This window comes from Pyrus communis, chromosome 6 (genome assembly GCF_963583255.1).
Source record: "Pyrus communis chromosome 6, drPyrComm1.1, whole genome shotgun sequence".
Taxonomy (NCBI): Eukaryota; Viridiplantae; Streptophyta; class Magnoliopsida; order Rosales; family Rosaceae; genus Pyrus; species Pyrus communis.
Genome location: NC_084808.1, coordinates 20,425,477 through 20,442,523, shown reverse-complemented (window position 1 = coordinate 20,442,523; position 17,047 = coordinate 20,425,477). Strand labels below are relative to the sequence as shown.

Below are 17,047 nucleotides of genomic sequence, written 5' to 3'. Positions count from 1 at the left end.
TTTCTGATGAAAGAATATGGTTCATGGAAATTGAAAACTAATGAAACTTATATATATTACTTGCGCCCTTAGAAACACCCAACCATACCCAAAGCTACTAAAGCACTATTGCATGGGCCTCCTCTAGTATTGCTTTTACTATTATTTGTCAGATATGTACGATTCGTTTGGAAAGTGAATTAAATAACTGAAAGGCGAATTTGAGAGTTCTTAGGCAAAATATTTTTGAACCATATTATTGATAGTCTACTTTCATTCTCCTTAGACCAACTCTAACCCTTGGAGTAAGTCCTAAAATTTACCATCTATTCCCCTCCCATTTCCTTCCAACCCTTGGGCCAATTTGGGATTTTGGGTTAGAAGCTAAAATTGGGCCAAATACCAGCCAGAAAATAGGACTAGGTTAGTATAGGAGCCCACTTATGCGAGTGGAAGAGAGGGAGTTGGACGACAAGCGCTCAAAACCACTCGCTCCACATGAAGGACGCGCTCTAGCATTGCTCCAGCATTTATCATTGCTGCAAAGGGTAGCCTCACCCACGTAGGTGTGTCCAGTAATTGTTGGGCAAGAAAAGTGAGTCAACGGCTCTTTTGGATGATCAACGGTTGAAATTCAAACGGGCCGTTGGTTATCCAACGGTCAACATTTAATTTAGTTAATGTTTTTGTTTTATATTTATAATTTCATTGAATCAAACGGTTGATATCTAATATGATCAAATCCAACGGTATAAAAAAAAATCTAGCAGCCCAAATTTAAATCTAACAGCTAAAATAATTAAAAAATATATATTTAACTCAAAATTCACCCAAATTTAATGATTTTTCAATATTTATCGGAATCTAAATATTTTAAGGTTAAAATGTTCATAAAATTAAATTAGGATACTTTACATAATTTTTTTTAGAAAAAAAATTACTTAAAAAATTAGCCTAAAGGGTTGGAGCATAAAAGCTGTTTATGGATTAAAATCTAAAATTTTTGGGCTAACAATTTTAGGTTTTACACCAAAGGTTGGATATGGTCTTAGTGTAGATAATTTCGTTTGTTTAAAAAAAATGATGAAAGCTTTTATAGAAAATGTTTTTGAATTCCAGAAACACTTAAATGAGTGCTTTTCAAGATTAACTTAAATTTTTATAACTAATATCAGCTTTCATCCTCTTTAAAATAAGATGTCTTTAAGCTAGAAAGTCCAAAGACATTCTTGACCTAAACGAATATAATTTTAATTTGACTTAGTTCTTGAAGGGGTGATTAATGAGACCTAAAAAATAGACGAATTATTAAAAAGAACATATCTAACTTTTCATTTTTGAAAAAAAAAAAAACAACAAAAATAAAAGACAATTCTAATGGTGAAGCCACAAAATTCAATCCATATAAAACTCAAAATTGAATAAATCATTGTACATAAGCTAGTATGCTTCCTATTTTGAAGAGAACGACTTTGTATAGAAACCCTTGAGCCGTGTTTGTTACTCTACTAGGCTCACCATTATTTCATTATATTATGAATGCCTCGTTAAGTTTCTTTTATTTCATTTTTGCCACTGACGATACCTCTTTTGGCATGTGGGATAGTACTGGCCAATTTCCTCCCTCATCCCTTCTTTCCTGGTCGAGTTTGATTCGAATAAAAAAGTTTATGCCCCAATTCAATTTCCTCCCCTTCACCAAATTTCAGGAGCAACTTTGTTTGAGATCGTTCCAATTCAATTTTCTTTCTCTCACCTTTTGCATGTTGAAGTACACATCAACATCTTATCCCTAAAACCTACGAGCTCAGCCCAGATTCGAGTTTTTCGACGTGTTTCCAGATGATTACGGTAACGGCCGATCTCGAAATTGGTTTCAAACGAGTCCTATACTTATTGCATGTGAAGATTTGCTTCAAATTTGTGATTTCAATTTAATTGAGTTCAATTTTGGAAATTGTTATTAGCATTCCAAAATTCTCATTCTACACTCAAAACTTTCTATAATTAGAAAGAAAAATACAATTGTAAGGAGTGTAGAACGAGATTTTTGGAGTGCCAATAACACTTTCCTTGATTTTTACCCATTTTTCAATTTGCAACCATTTTGTAATACATACCAATTTTCTTTTGGGAACTTTAATTAAAAGATTCCGGTATTGTTCACTTTAACGAAAAACCACATTTTTATACTAAAAAGTTAATCATGTTACTATTCACTTTATCCTTTATTTTGTCATTTTCATTAAAACTTAAAGTTTTTAAACTCTTTGCATTAGTTTTTCTTTTTCTTTTGGTTTTACCTTCCACCTATATAATTATTATGTTTTTGTACCCATATTTTTAAACTTTTATTTGTACCCATAATTTTTTTTAATCTTTTATTTGTACCCATTTTATTTATCATGTACCACTTTGTTTTATATATACGTATACTGTATCAATTTTTGTTTGTAAAATGTACTCATCTTCTTTATGTTAAATCTATTCACTTTTTTTATTTATAATGCACCATAGTAAAATGTACTCTTTTTTTAATTTAAACGTACCAATATTTGATCTAAATATATACACATGCATATGTGGAAACGTGATAACGTAATTATAAACTAGTTATAGTTAAAAACAAGATAGATGTTTAACCCGAAAAAAAATGAGATGGGTAGTGCGATTTACACATCTCTTTTACTTTTTACACACTTTTATTAATTTTTATCCATGATCTTCTTCAATTCATTCGATTTGACGACTAAAAATTAAAATGGGTGTGCGAGAGGTAAAAGTGAATATGTGGATAACATCATCCAAAAAAACTAATAAGATCATGATATGCATGCTATTGGTGGGAATGCAGGAATGTAGGCACCATAGGCTCTCACTAGGGCGAATGCCCCTATTCACATGTAGCACACCCCATTAAGAAAAATCTCTAACTCCGCTACTGTGCATGGTACTATATTTGATCCATAAATAGCTTGTAGCACAATCCTATCTCGTTTATTGGCCATGAATCGATAGAAGGGTTGAAAGCAATTGCCAGAATACGACAGAACGCTAAAAGGGCAAGGCTATATGCTGTTGCTGCAGCCTCCTGCACCTCGTGCAGGTAGGGGCCGGAGGGATCAAGCCATATATTTGTGTTTCCATGCCCAGAAAATTGAGCTTTTCCATCGGCTCTGCAGATAATAGTACACCCTACTTTTTTGTTTTTAGGTGAATACAGTCCCCTACTTTTTCTGTTTTCCCCCATATTAATTTTTGGACATTAGTCTGCCCTTAGCTTACGTAAGCACGCATCATAAACCGTTGTAGACACGAGGTGTGTAATTGCCTATCTTTCATTCATGTAAGATTTTTATAACAAATGATCTCTAAAATCGACTCTCACCATTAAGATGGTCTCTGAAATTGAAAATCAATAAATGTGGTCTATGAAAATAGGTGTCGCAAATCAATGTGGTCCTTCCGTCACAATTCTATTAAAAAATATGTTAAGTGCTAATGTGGCACATAAATAGGTCTCATAAGTCCTATTTTTTTCCTCACAAATATTCATTGAAGTTGACCTGCAACATCGAAATGGTCCCTTAAATTGAAAATTGATCAATGTAGTCCCTCAAGTAAGTGTCTCAAATCAATGTATTCATTTCGTCACAATTCTGTCAAAAATTATGTTATGTGCTGATGTAACACATAAATGAGTCACACAAGTGTAATTAAATTTAAAATATTACAAATAGGCTTAATAATTTAATAGTTAATAAAAAAATTGTCAACCCAAAAAACCCAGTCATGTAATCACATCTGATCCCATATCACATTTCTATACCTCCTTCACTCTCTATTCTCTAAAAAAAATTCAATACACCCATTTTTACACACTTTGACACCCTTAACCCAATTAAACCTGGATCGAGATCACATTTGATGACGGCTTGGCCCATTAACAACCACTACTGAGACATCACCGTTAACATTTAGGCGATCAACATCCACACAACCATAATCTTGGAGAGCTTGTTCGGTGCTTCCCTGGTGGTCTAGTGATGCAAAGAACGACGAGATCTCCCTTGAGATAATGAGGTTATAACCGAGGTGCATCCATTGTTGGTTGAAAACTATTTTCACACGCCCTCTTAAGCCTTGGTTAAGCCTTGTGCCTTTGAGAATTTATGGTAGCAAGCTCTTTTTGGAGTAGGCCTGGCTATAAGAAGAAGAAAAAAATTCCATTGTGCAAAAGGTATTTAAACAATTCTTTTAATTAATTATTAAAACCCACATCAACACATAACAAACTTTTTTATAAAATTATGGCAGAATGATCATATTGATTTACGACACCAATTCTTAAGGACTACATTGATTGATTTTCAATTTTAGGGACCATATTGAGGGTGTGGATTAATTTCAGGGACCATTTGTGATAAAAACCCGTAAATCTTATGGGACCCATTTATGTGCCACATCAGCATTTAATGAAATTTTAAACATAATGACCACATTGATTTGCAACACCTATTTTCAGGGACTACATTGATTGATTTTTAATTTTAAGGACCATCTTGATGAGGACAGTCAATTTCAGGGACCATTTGTAATAAAAATTCTTCATCGTACTATGATAAATGCAAGTTGCAACTAATTAAATAGGTATAGACTTTTGTTCTTTTCCACCTTAATTGAGAGACCTTTTTTTGTAATTGTTTCTTATATTTCTAGGGTGTTGCAGTTGCATCTCGGTTGAATATCATAAATGTCATGTGTTTCAGCATTCTCATATGATACTATATTATCATTTTGGTATGTACGTTCTTGTAATGTGTGATTACTTCTTGTTCTAAAATGTATGCAAGTTGAAATTAGCTAGGTCTAGCCTTTTGTCCTCTCCGCATAAATTGAGAGATTCTTATGTGGTTTTCTCTTAAGTTTTGTGTTTGCCGACTAATTGGGGAAGGATATGCATACTTCTTTCAGGATGTCAATGTGGCATTTCAAGTTATTAACACAATGTTATGTGTTTTAACTTTCCTATTTGATATTGTATTATTGGTTTGGACACGCTAATGGATTCATTGGGATGCATGCAGAGACGGATTTACTAAGGGACAGAGGTGGTTTGGGGACCACTCGAAAGCTCGGATAAATGCCTGTGAGGACCTCTGATGACCATCTAAGTTTGGGTTGTGGTAAAGGAGAAGAGCAGCAATGTCTACAGATTGTAGGTTCTGCCCAGAAAGAGAAAGAAAAAGACTTTTTTTTTGTAAATGAACTTGACCAAAACGACGTTGTTTTGGGCCAAGCCATTAAAAAAATTAAATGCACAACCACCATGAGAGAGCATTCAACAGCAACTTTTAATTCAGTTATAAAGTTCAAAGTTCAAACCATTAAATAAAAATACATAAAACCCAAACAACTTTTGAGTAAAGTCACCAATCCCAATTTCACTTCATCCAAAACCCAATCCCATATCACTTTACCAAATTCTAATTCCAAATTGGCTATCCCCACTCCTTACCCCGTTGGATGGAGAGAGTTCTTTAGTGTGCCACTAACACGGCCTAATATACTAAGTGTAATGATACAATTAATTATTTTTCAAGTTTCCAACCAATTGTATTGTTACACTTGGTGTTCCAAACGGTGTTCGCAGCATACAAAATAATTTCTCATACCGATGTTATATTAGGACCATTCGATGTTAAATCCTGAATCTGCCACTGGATGCATGTAAATCTCTCGACTAATTCTTTGAAAAACTTCAAATAAACAACATACGTCATATAACACGTTGAATGACATATATTATCCCGTTAAAACATATCATCGAATTTTTATGTCGCCCAACATATCACGTGTCAAAAATATATACATTGAAACTTATCACCAGTTAGAGCCAAACCAATATGAATAATGCACCATTACAATGATTTGGCCTGTAACATCCAAAGATTTCCATGTGTAAGGAACTCATGGCTCGAAGATAAGGTCCACCAAATTCACCTCGTCTCGTCCACAAATGGTGAGGCAGCGAAGCTAGGCCTGCCTAGGTAGTCAATTGTTTGCTTTTCTTTGTTATGGTATTTTTGATTAGGTTCAATCATATGAATCCCACTGACATTGTTTTCTGCTCATCATTTTTTTCTTTGGTATACTGGATTTATAACCAGGGTAAAGCCAACAAAGCTACAAAGGAGTTCACATCAAGGACCTACATAACACAAAAAACTAGAACAGAGTGACAAAGGGAACAAAGACCCGATACAAACCACAACTTTGTGTCATCCTAAATCACTCGAACCAAAACATAGCTTAAGGTGGACACGGTAGACCATCTTTGTTCAATATATGCATAATCGAAGATGGAGGTCTCTTGACTCAAGTAAAATCGCTCATCTCTAAATTCTTGGAAGCAACTAATCGATTAGTAGCCATGTTTTCTGCTCATCATCTTTGATTCCTCTTTCCATATTTAATTGCTAAATTTGATAGTTTCCAAAAAATAAAAAAATAAAATAAAAATTGCTAAATTTGGTTCTCGGGGGAAGGGGATCAACTCCAAATCCCTTCCACTTGAGCCTCATGACCCACAAATCCGGACTCTTGATATTTGATCAAACGGCTACAAACAGGAGGCCCCATTAAAAGTTATAATAACTTTAGCCGTTAGATCAAATTTCAAGGGTCCGGATGAGGCTCAGGTGGAAGGGATCCAGAGAGGATCCCTTTCCGGGGGCTTCTTTTCAAGTTTCTAGTTTTGTGGAAAGTAGGGTTGCAGTACTTTATGATCACCAACTGGTAAGGTGGTGGATATTTTTTGGGAAAGAGATCCTTTCTGGATCTCTCCCTCTAAAGCCCAAGGTCAAGTGATCCGAGCCTTTGAAATTTGATTCAATGGCCAAAAATTATTTTAACTTTTAAGGAATCAAGTGATTCGGGCCATTGAATCAAGTTTTAAAGGTTCGGATCACTTGATCTTTGGACTTTGAAGGAAGAGATCCGAAGAAAATCTCTTTCTGATATTTTGACCAATGAAGCAAGTTAACTGTGCGAACAAAATAACACAAAACCCTATTCACTTAAGAAAAGACTAGCCTTCACGCGCATGCAGAAGGCATTTTTTGAATCACGGCATGCTACGCGCAACTTACACATTTTAAATCATGTTAGAAGAAAAGTCAAATATTTGAAGTAAATGAATAATTTTAGATTATGCTAGAAGAAACCCCTCATAAACCAATTAAAGCAGCTGAATTCACATAATAAAATCAGTCTCTATAGAATTTACATTAAGAATAGAGAAAATAAGATTTAATAAACAATTGATTGAATCACATTATTGTTAGCTCATTGTGAGGCAAAACCCACTCTCTCCCCCTTAGTGTAGATAATATCGTTTGTTTTAAAAAATAAAAATAAAATCATTTGACAACTAATTTAATCACATTAGTATCGGCGTGCGAAAGACTTTTTTATAACAGCATTACAAGTCTCTTAAGATGTTTTGAACATGTTTAAAATAGAGAGAATAATATTTAATAAACAACTCATTGAATCACATTATTGCTAGCTCATTATGAGACTAAACTCACCTTCTTTTTCTTTGGTATAGATAATATCGTTTGTTACAAAAATAAAAAAATTAAAAAAAAATAATCATTTGACAACTAATTTCATCACATTAGTATCCACCTGCAAATTTATAACCTGCATTACACGCTTATTAAGATGTTTTAAACGTGTTTAAAAATAGATCAATTGAATCATATTATTGCTAGCATATTGTGAGGTACTAATTAAAAATAAAAAAAACCACAAAATCATTAATTATTAAAAAAAAAAAACTATTAAAATGATGAAAATGCCCTTGTCTTATTTGATGCATTATTTTGAAATGCCTTCAAAGTTTTTTGTTTTGGGGGCATTTTTGTCCAGTTATTTTGGTAAAGCATTGTGACACCAAAACAGTATTCACCTTTTGTGTTCTCTCGATATATAATAGATAAATACGGTGCTAGCTACGGAAGCATAATTGTTTGATATTATCGCGCCTGTGTGCTAGGACATTTTACACTATGTTTCAAATTGTATTATACTTGGAAAATTTTTGGATGTCAGAATTTTATTTAAAGACTATAATTTGCACCCGCGAGTTGCTGCAAAATTGAAAATTATATTAAAGATTATGAAACTGCAATCTTCATAAACAATGTTCGAGTGAAATATTGATTTACAAACGCTAATCCAACCAATGCAATTTATCACAACTTATAAATTAAGTTTTTAATCCCGAGGTTTTTTACTGTACAAATATGCATCACAAAACAATACCAAACACAATAGACTATGTTCTTGGATATTATACAATTTATACAAAGAACATTATCAAATGTCTAGCTATTTACATACAGAAATGGTCAGCCTGCTATTCCCCATTGGATATAAAGGAACACTAATCTTGTTTGTACAATGGATGAGAACATTGTTCAGTACAGCACCAAATGTTTATTTCTTGGAGCAGCGGCTGTAGACAACTGAGTTTGTGTTATTGCAAAGGATAAAAAGGGAATGTTAAGAGATATGGAATAAGTTTTGTATACAAACGGATTTACACTGCAATTTTTTCTCTTGTTATCAACTGAAAACAAAGCTTACAACTTAAATAGAAAAGAACAATCTACTGCTGCAAGCAACATAACGTCCATTTTGCAGATTTTTGTGGAAGCACTTTGCAGGTTTTGTGGATCCACTTTACAGAAACCCCTTTTCTTTTGGAGTATACAAAAGAGAATCCATTATTAAAAGGCAAAAATCCCAAGCCATAAAACAAACAAAAATTTTGGGAAACTCGGAGCCTTTCAGTGAAAAAGAAGGCAGCAATGATGATGCTTTCATTGTTTTGGGGAAAATTTTTCATAAAACAGCAATGATGATGTTGGGTTGAAAAAAAAAAAATTTAACCTCTCACCTAGCCGAGTCCGGTGCATTCTTTCTTATGCTGGCCTCTCAAACAGCTGGAACCACGACTTCCTAAAGCCAAAAACAAAACAAAATTCAACAGCACGTTGGGAATCCGAAACTACAAACAAACCACCAAAATCACAATAACAAAATTTAAACAAAAGACCCATTCATAAATTAAAATTTACACCCCTAAATACATAATATTAAAAGCAGAGAATTACTCACAGCCTCTGAGAGCAATTTCCATTTATCATGGGCAGCTTTTTCGACCTATTCAAATTGATCAAAAGTCAAAACAAATATAATATAAGAACGATTGAAAAAAAACCCAACATAAAGTTTCACTATGTAAACTGGTCTAAGTGATAACACTGATTTATTAAAAACGATTAAGATGAATTATAAATTTTAACAATTCAAAAATCCAAGAGCAGCAAACAACAATTCCAAAAAAAAAACCGACAATTCCCCGACAGTCAAAAGCTAAAAAAACCCAGAAATCCCTAAAAACCTATATCTCATCAACAAAAGGCAAACCTGCAACAGCTGGAAAAACTTGCTAAAAATCACTTGCTTCGTTGTAAAAGCCAAAAATAAATAAATAAATAAACTATTCATATCTGCAAAGAACATCTAATAGAAACTGAGAAAAACAAAGCAAAGCAATTAAAACAGTCTTATAATATAAACAGAGAAGAAACAAAACAAAGAGATTTTAGAGATTTTTATTTGGTATATATATTATTTCTCATCGATATTTTATCTAAATTATTATATAAAATAATGAATAGCTAATAAGACCTTGTAATTCTTCTGTACATTGAAGCCCCTCTTGAGAATCCACTGCTTTTCCTGTAAAGACCGCATTATGTTAGTAATCGATTAGCATTTAAATGCTGTTGTATATATAAATCTACCGAATGCATGATTAGTAGCATGAACTAAAACAACATGGTTTGACATTTAAAATCGTCAGCCAAATTATACGTGAAAAAATGCTTACCCAAGTAAACTGAAGATTCATCATTTGATTGTAAATCCCCAGCTAATCAAATAAAAACCAAAAATTATAAAATAAAATCAGCATATAGTATGGTAAATAGTCAGAACAAATTGACACAGAAGCATATCAACATTGCATCGTCACAGGTACACCGTTAGCAACATCTCTTTCCTGATCCAAACATAAACATGAATCAATTAAAAGCTTTAAAAAATGAATATTAAACTGCCCCTAAAGGAATACACATTTTGAATTTATTAAATGGAGTTTTTCAAAATCTACAACTAAGTGAAACTAATATACAAATAAAGTGCATATATAGGGACCAGAGATCACTGAAAACTACATGCTTAACAATCTTTTAAGCACCACAGTAAGTGTCACACCCCAATCGGAGAATTAACTTTAAAGCATGATTCACAATTTAATATGGAATAAAATCTTTAAGAACAGATTAATCCATAGTCAAAAAGTGAAGAAAGAAAAAAAAATTAGAAGATATAAACATGTTCAAACATAATTCACATTCATTCACCAAGAGGTAATTCCCAAGTTTTACAAGCACACTTTAAATAAATTTACATAAAACTTCTTGTTCCATATTCAAACAAAAGAGCAAACACCACCAAGCTCTTTATTTTATTTCTATTTACACATATCAGACAGTAAGTAACATCTCTAGCACAAGACTTAATTCTCTGGTTCCAAACCTGCACAAATTTAATTAGGGTGAGCATAAAGCTCAGTAGGGACATTATACCTCAATATATATATAAACATGAGTATATTATTTTTATGTAGTTAAAACACATTAGAAAAATGATATGTATGAATGCACAAAGTTTCTCTCTTCAAACCTATTAACATGAACCCAAACACCATATTTCCCTTTTGTTAGTGCTCTTGCCTAATTCCCTTTCGCCAGTCCTGTATTACCCATAAATTATTGTGCACTTTGGAGCTGACCTGAGACCTGGTACCTGCCAAGAATTAGGCTCAACTACACAAAATCCTTCCTCAATGCCCATTTCCCCATCTCTTTCACAAGAATCTCAACTCAAGGTAATCAATTCATTGTTTAACAAATGAATGAAAAACATGTATATCAATCCATCCAAGTAATCGTATAGGCAATGAGTTTATGAATCCAACCACATAGATAAATATCAATCAATATGTATTAATCAGATAATAAAAGAATAAATATTTATAAGGTTTCCTAAGCACCCCCTACCTGGTTACAAAGCTACAACATAAGTCCATGTAACTGCCAAACTGATCAAGTATCTTGGTCCAACTTGTAAGTTCCTATTCAAAGTATAAACTATCACTATTTAAGCATACAATTTAAAATATAACTCGTATTATAAATAGACTTTGTACAATACATACTTTAATAAGTATGTATAATAATAATCCAAACAAAACATACTTCAGTTTTCCAGTAAAAATAGTTTTAAAACTAAAAGTTTTTGTATGGTGGAAATTTGTTACGCAAAATTAATATTGGACATCTGTACGAATCCACCAATAATATCTAAATATATTATTACAATCAGAACTCGTTTCCAACACCAAAATTTGTTTATTGACTTTGGATGACTAGTTCAAAAGTTTCATGTTTCAAAAATTCACCTTGAAATCCCTTCCTTCATACCAATCCATAACCAAAGCCTCAACATAAAAGACTTTGAGTTTATGAAAGCTCTCTGTTTTAAACAGTAACAGAACATAAGTATATTTTGAAATCAAAGGGGAAACTGAACATTCTATAATAAAATTATGAGGATTTTTGGCTGAAAGAGATTTGACTATTGATAAACCAACCTCTTCAAAGCCCCCTAAAATAAAATAAAAATGAAACAAATAAAAGGAATGAGAAGTCTAACCAAAAGAAAAATACTTCAACTCTTAGCACCCTTTCTCCTTCACTAGCCTTATGAAATTATACAGCTTTTTGTCTGGCATTTCTATTACTGTTGATTCTCAAGAGAACTATTGACTCCCTATTTATACAGGTTTTTGTTTATTTTTAACTAGCTAAAAACTCTTACTTATCCCTAACAATCATGATGCCTAACTCTAGACTCTTCACCACCTGCTTCTTAGACCTCCACCTCCTGCTTCCATAGACTCCACAAGTTCTCCTGGAATTAACACTCAGGTGACACAAGCCACCAAGCCACAGAAATTGAACACCTCCTGCTTGCTAGCATTAAGAGGAGGATTTACCTAACTACCCACGTGGTAACTAGATTGAGATGAAAATAACACACATCCTAATTTCAAATTCCTACATGGTGGTAAGAGAGAAAGAAGCATGTAAAACACAAGCTCAATGTACAGTCATAAAGAAACAAAAACAAACTTACCTCATGAATTACTTGTTGGCTACTCCTATTTGACTCTAGATAAGTATGGAATTAAAGACTCAAAGACAAAAAACTTATTTCTTGCTTCTGAAATTTGAAGAGAGGAAAAGCTAGGGTTTCTTTTTCACCTTTTCAGACTAAAGGAGATAAGGAGATTGTGAACTCCTTTTTTTTTTTTGGGCCCGGGGGGGGTTTGGGGGTTTTTTTGGGGGGGGTGGGGGTGGGGGAGGGGGCCTGTTGTCGTCCAGAAGGAGGAAACAATAAAAATCAATAAATTAATAACAAAGTATTGTATTTGTCCCTTTTTTTTTATTTATATAGTACATAATATATATATATATATATAATGAATCTCAAAAATATGAACCAATTTCTATATTAGTCTAACTATATAAATTAGAGAGTTAAATCAAACACTTGTACTACTAAATAATTAAAAAAAAATTCAGGTTCTCACAGTAAGTTAAATAGTGTTAGAAGAAAAATATTATTGGAATTATTGAATGAGCATATAACCGAACCCATTTTAGTCTTACCTCGCGATTGTTTGCCCAAATAATTACCAGATTTCCAAGTGATAAATCAAATATATAACTATTACTATAATGCACTACAATTTTAAATTACCATGCCAAGAGAAGGAAAAGTAACATTGTGAGGTGAAAAATATAACTGAGAGCAGAGTATAATTAACCATTTTGATGTTCCTGTTAATTATGTCTAAAAGAATGTCCATGTCCAGTGCATTCTTTCTAATAATTGACACAAAACTAACAAATATGCAGCCATTTCATTTAATTCAAAGAGGAACAACCATATACCTGAGTTTTTTTTTCAAATGATTGACCACCCTCTCCCCAAATCCACTGAACATAAAATTCTCATGCGCTCATTTACTCCATGTTCTGCCTTGCTCCCATTCGGATCATTCTCTTTCTCCCAGTTGGAGACTCTAATTCAAGTAAAATCAAACATTCAAACAACTCATCTCTCACTTGATTGATTGGTACCAAATGAAGGCCATTAATACTTATTTGTAATTTAATTAACAAAAAAATTAAACACACTTTAACAAATTTAACAAATCGGTGAGCAGTAGTATGTAATTAATTAGTATTCTTGACAAATATATACTTGCAGCTTATCCAAGATATAATTTAATGTCGAATAGAAATCAATATTCATATGAACTAATTTAAACAATAAAAATAACGAACTAAATCATTTACCCAAGATATAAATTAACACCACCAACTCGCCTTAATTAAAAACTTAAATTGGTAAAATATACAACCCAAAGGCAAAGTATTCCCTGCAGTTAATTCAAACGACCTTGACAAAAAATTCCCAAAAAATCAATATTCTTACAGCCACTTTTATCATATTTTATAAACACACAACTTATCAAACCAAAAAAGGGGTTAAGAGAAATACCCACTAATCTCACGAATATGCTCCAGAATGATTTCTCCAAGCACCCTAGTAGCAGCAAATGGCTCCACACCGAGTTCTTCATGGCTCGAAGTAGCAACCCTCCAACCCTTTTCAATTCAACATAAATTACAGCAACATAAATCTACAAAAAAAGCTGTATAAGGCAATTAATAAAAATATTAAAAGAAAAAAAAACAAAGAATCACCAAATCCAATTTTCAATCACTTAAAATTATACAATTGCAGTTCCTAAAACAAAAAATAATTTGCAGAAAGAAAATTAGAAAATTCGAACTTGATAACAGTCTACCTTAAGAAACCCCATTACCGAGTAACAGCAACAACAACATTGAGACATAATTTGGTGAATATATATGATTTAACAACTCTAGTACTGTTAACAAAGCTTCAACCAATACAACAGAAATCAAATCAATATATACCTGCATATCCCTAGTCCGAATTGTACCATCATGCCCTGCAATGTCTTGGTGAGTGATTCTTGCCTAAAATCCAAACAAAACAAAATGTGTAATTTTAGTTTCCAACACATTTAACCTTCACATCACACAAAAAATCATAACTCTCATCAATAGAAAATCAAAAGGAAGACTTAAAATTATACACCTGAAGCACAAATGATCTGGTGAATCCTTGAATAGTCGTCCCTCTGCTAACCAAAAAGAAGCCACTGATGCGGATAAAAAAACGACAGGGTGGAAGGTTCCGAGGTGAAATTTGGCAAGTTGCGCAGAGATGGAGATGGAAAAGGAGAAGACAGCACGTCCCAAATTGAAAAAAAAATGTGAGAGCGAGATAGAGCGAGAGACGAACCTGATTCGCTTGCGGAGGCTAGGGTTCCGGCTTGGGAGAGAGCTCGAGAAATCTGTGGAAGCAAATGGAAGAGTTCTGCTTTTCCACCCTTCTTCCTTTCCCAGATGAGATGAGAGAGGGGACAGACGGGATGGGAACCCAAACATTTTTTTAATGGAAATTTTATTTAAACTCACATAATCTGTTTTTACACATAATTTACTCTATACATCTATATTATTTTTAATTAAACTATCAATATCTCTTTAAACCTAAATTTACTACCTAAACTACACTCACAAACCCAATCAATATGTAAAATTATCTTTACACTCATTCAAAAAAATAAAAAATAAAACAAAGCATACATTCTCTCCTCTGAAACTTTTTTCGTCCTCAACATATCCATCATATTTTTTTTTCAATCTTCCGTCGCTTTGCAAGAACACACCACTCTTAGCATCAAACACAAATTTATCAGAATTTAAAATCGTTGAATTGTCCATGTGGACAATAACAAGCAGAAACAATCTTTTTTTTTTTTGAACAATCGATATTATCTACACTAAGGGGAAGGGGTGGGCTTAGCCTTACAATGGGATAGCAATAATGTGGTTCAAATTTGTCTTTGGAGAGAATCAAACCTAAGACTTCTCATTTACAAGTGAATAGAAATATCACTAGACCGTAAGACTAAGTGGCAGGCAAAAACAATATTGGGGACTAGGTTTTGAATCTTTTGAAGCTAAAACTGAATTCGGACTAGTTAGATAAAAGAAACAGCATACCATTATCAATCCAATTTATATGAACCCGGAATGGCGGATTAATCATGCCAAAATTTCGAACAAAAGCAAGGCAAGTTTCGGAAGCGAGAAGAACAACAGACAAACTGAAATGGTTTAAATGAATAAAGTTCTGATCCCCCATTGCTACTACGAAATAAAGCTAGGATTTTAAAGTTCGGAGATTAAAGAGCAACACAACTAACCAAATCACAGTATATTAAAGGTTCAGAAAATGAATCTATCACAATCCCACTCTGAACATAATCCCCAATTAGGATTCTTTTACCTAGAATAGTTTACAGCTATTTGTATAAATCATTGTATTCGATGTACAAAGATATATCAATAAAATCACCAATTCTACAATTTTACAGACATAACCAAAAAATATTAGTACAACTCCAACGAAAGCATATAAACTTTGCCTATCAAGCTGTACCAAGAGAGACACGAACGTGCACTCGAAGAAAAAAGAAATATTTTACCGATGATCATCTAGTCTTCCACTTTTACTTTGTCTAGATTCTAGTGAGTTTATGCCTTCAAATCTTACAAACGGAGTTAATGTAGAATTAATTGAAAAACAAAACTTGCACAACCAAAAATAGCTTATTTTATCTGAGAGCATTCTAGGATTTTAGGCAAAATAGAACATGAGAGAAAGATTGTGTGATAGTAATATAAGGTGTGGGTTTATTGATAAATTTTAGTTTTATAGTTAATTTTAACTTGTACCTTATGGTAATTTTGTAATAAGGTAAAAAAGAAACTTCACATTTAAAATTTAAGTTGGGTGTAAAAAGAAGTTAGGTGGGTTCAAATAAAATTTCCTCTTTTTTAATCTTATTTTTTTGTCCAACAATCCATTACTTTATCCCTTTAACTGTACAAAGCAGGTAATACAAACCGAATCCAATGCTGCTGATAGACGCGAGGCTGGGATGGATAAAACGGACTATTTCCTATAGCAAAGTGTAAACACTAAACAGTACAGGAACAAAGTAGAAACCAAGGGTATTTCCATCCTTTCACTGTTGGTGAATAGTGCACCCTCTCACATGATGAGCAGCATTAATCTGCTGAGCTTTAGTAGATATAAATATAATGATATATAGATCTGTTAAAACTCTGAAGTGGAGAATATCCTTAAACATACTAGAACCTTTGAAATAGTATTATAAGATAATTCTAAACATACTAGAATTTTCGAAATAGTTTTATAAGATAGTTATGATATGTGTATGTAAGATTTTGTATGTTTTGTACCATATGTTGGGGTGACGCACCATAATACTGAAGAATGCAAAGTCTTACATCGAAAACCTAATGAATTAAATATATAGTTGAAATAGTTTTATTATTAATTGCAGCAAGGTATTTTATATAAAAGCTCTACACCCATTAATATATGCATGTGGTTAGGTTGGGAATAAAAAAATATATTGTTGTGGGTCACTGGACTGACTCGGAAACTTTGACATGGCATCAGAGTGGGTGATGTGATATACAATAGCACACAAACTTAAACCTTTTTTATGTAGTTGCAATATGAATAAGTAGGGATCGTTATAGGAAAGGGATTAGAAGGGATGCTAATCTCTCAATTTTAAACTCTAAAACACTAACCTAGACTCAAAAACAGAAAACTAAACTCTAATGACTTAAAACAAACTAGAATGACTCAAAACAGCACA

At 32.9% G+C, this 17,047-nt stretch overlaps 1 protein-coding gene across 1 annotated transcript; it reads right to left on the bottom strand.

Moving 5' to 3' along the window:
* Window positions 1-13,138: 13,138 nt before the first annotated feature.
* LOC137736194 (uncharacterized) lies at window positions 13,139-14,732 on the bottom strand. The gene is made up of 5 exons (XM_068475515.1): window positions 14,587-14,732; window positions 14,380-14,443; window positions 14,196-14,258; window positions 13,753-13,859; window positions 13,139-13,270 (listed from the first exon to the last, which is right to left on the bottom strand). Exons 1-5 carry the CDS (start codon window positions 14,730-14,732, stop codon window positions 13,153-13,155), a joined length of 498 nt encoding a protein of 165 aa, XP_068331616.1. The 3' UTR covers window positions 13,139-13,152.
* Window positions 14,733-17,047: the final 2,315 nt, after the last annotated feature.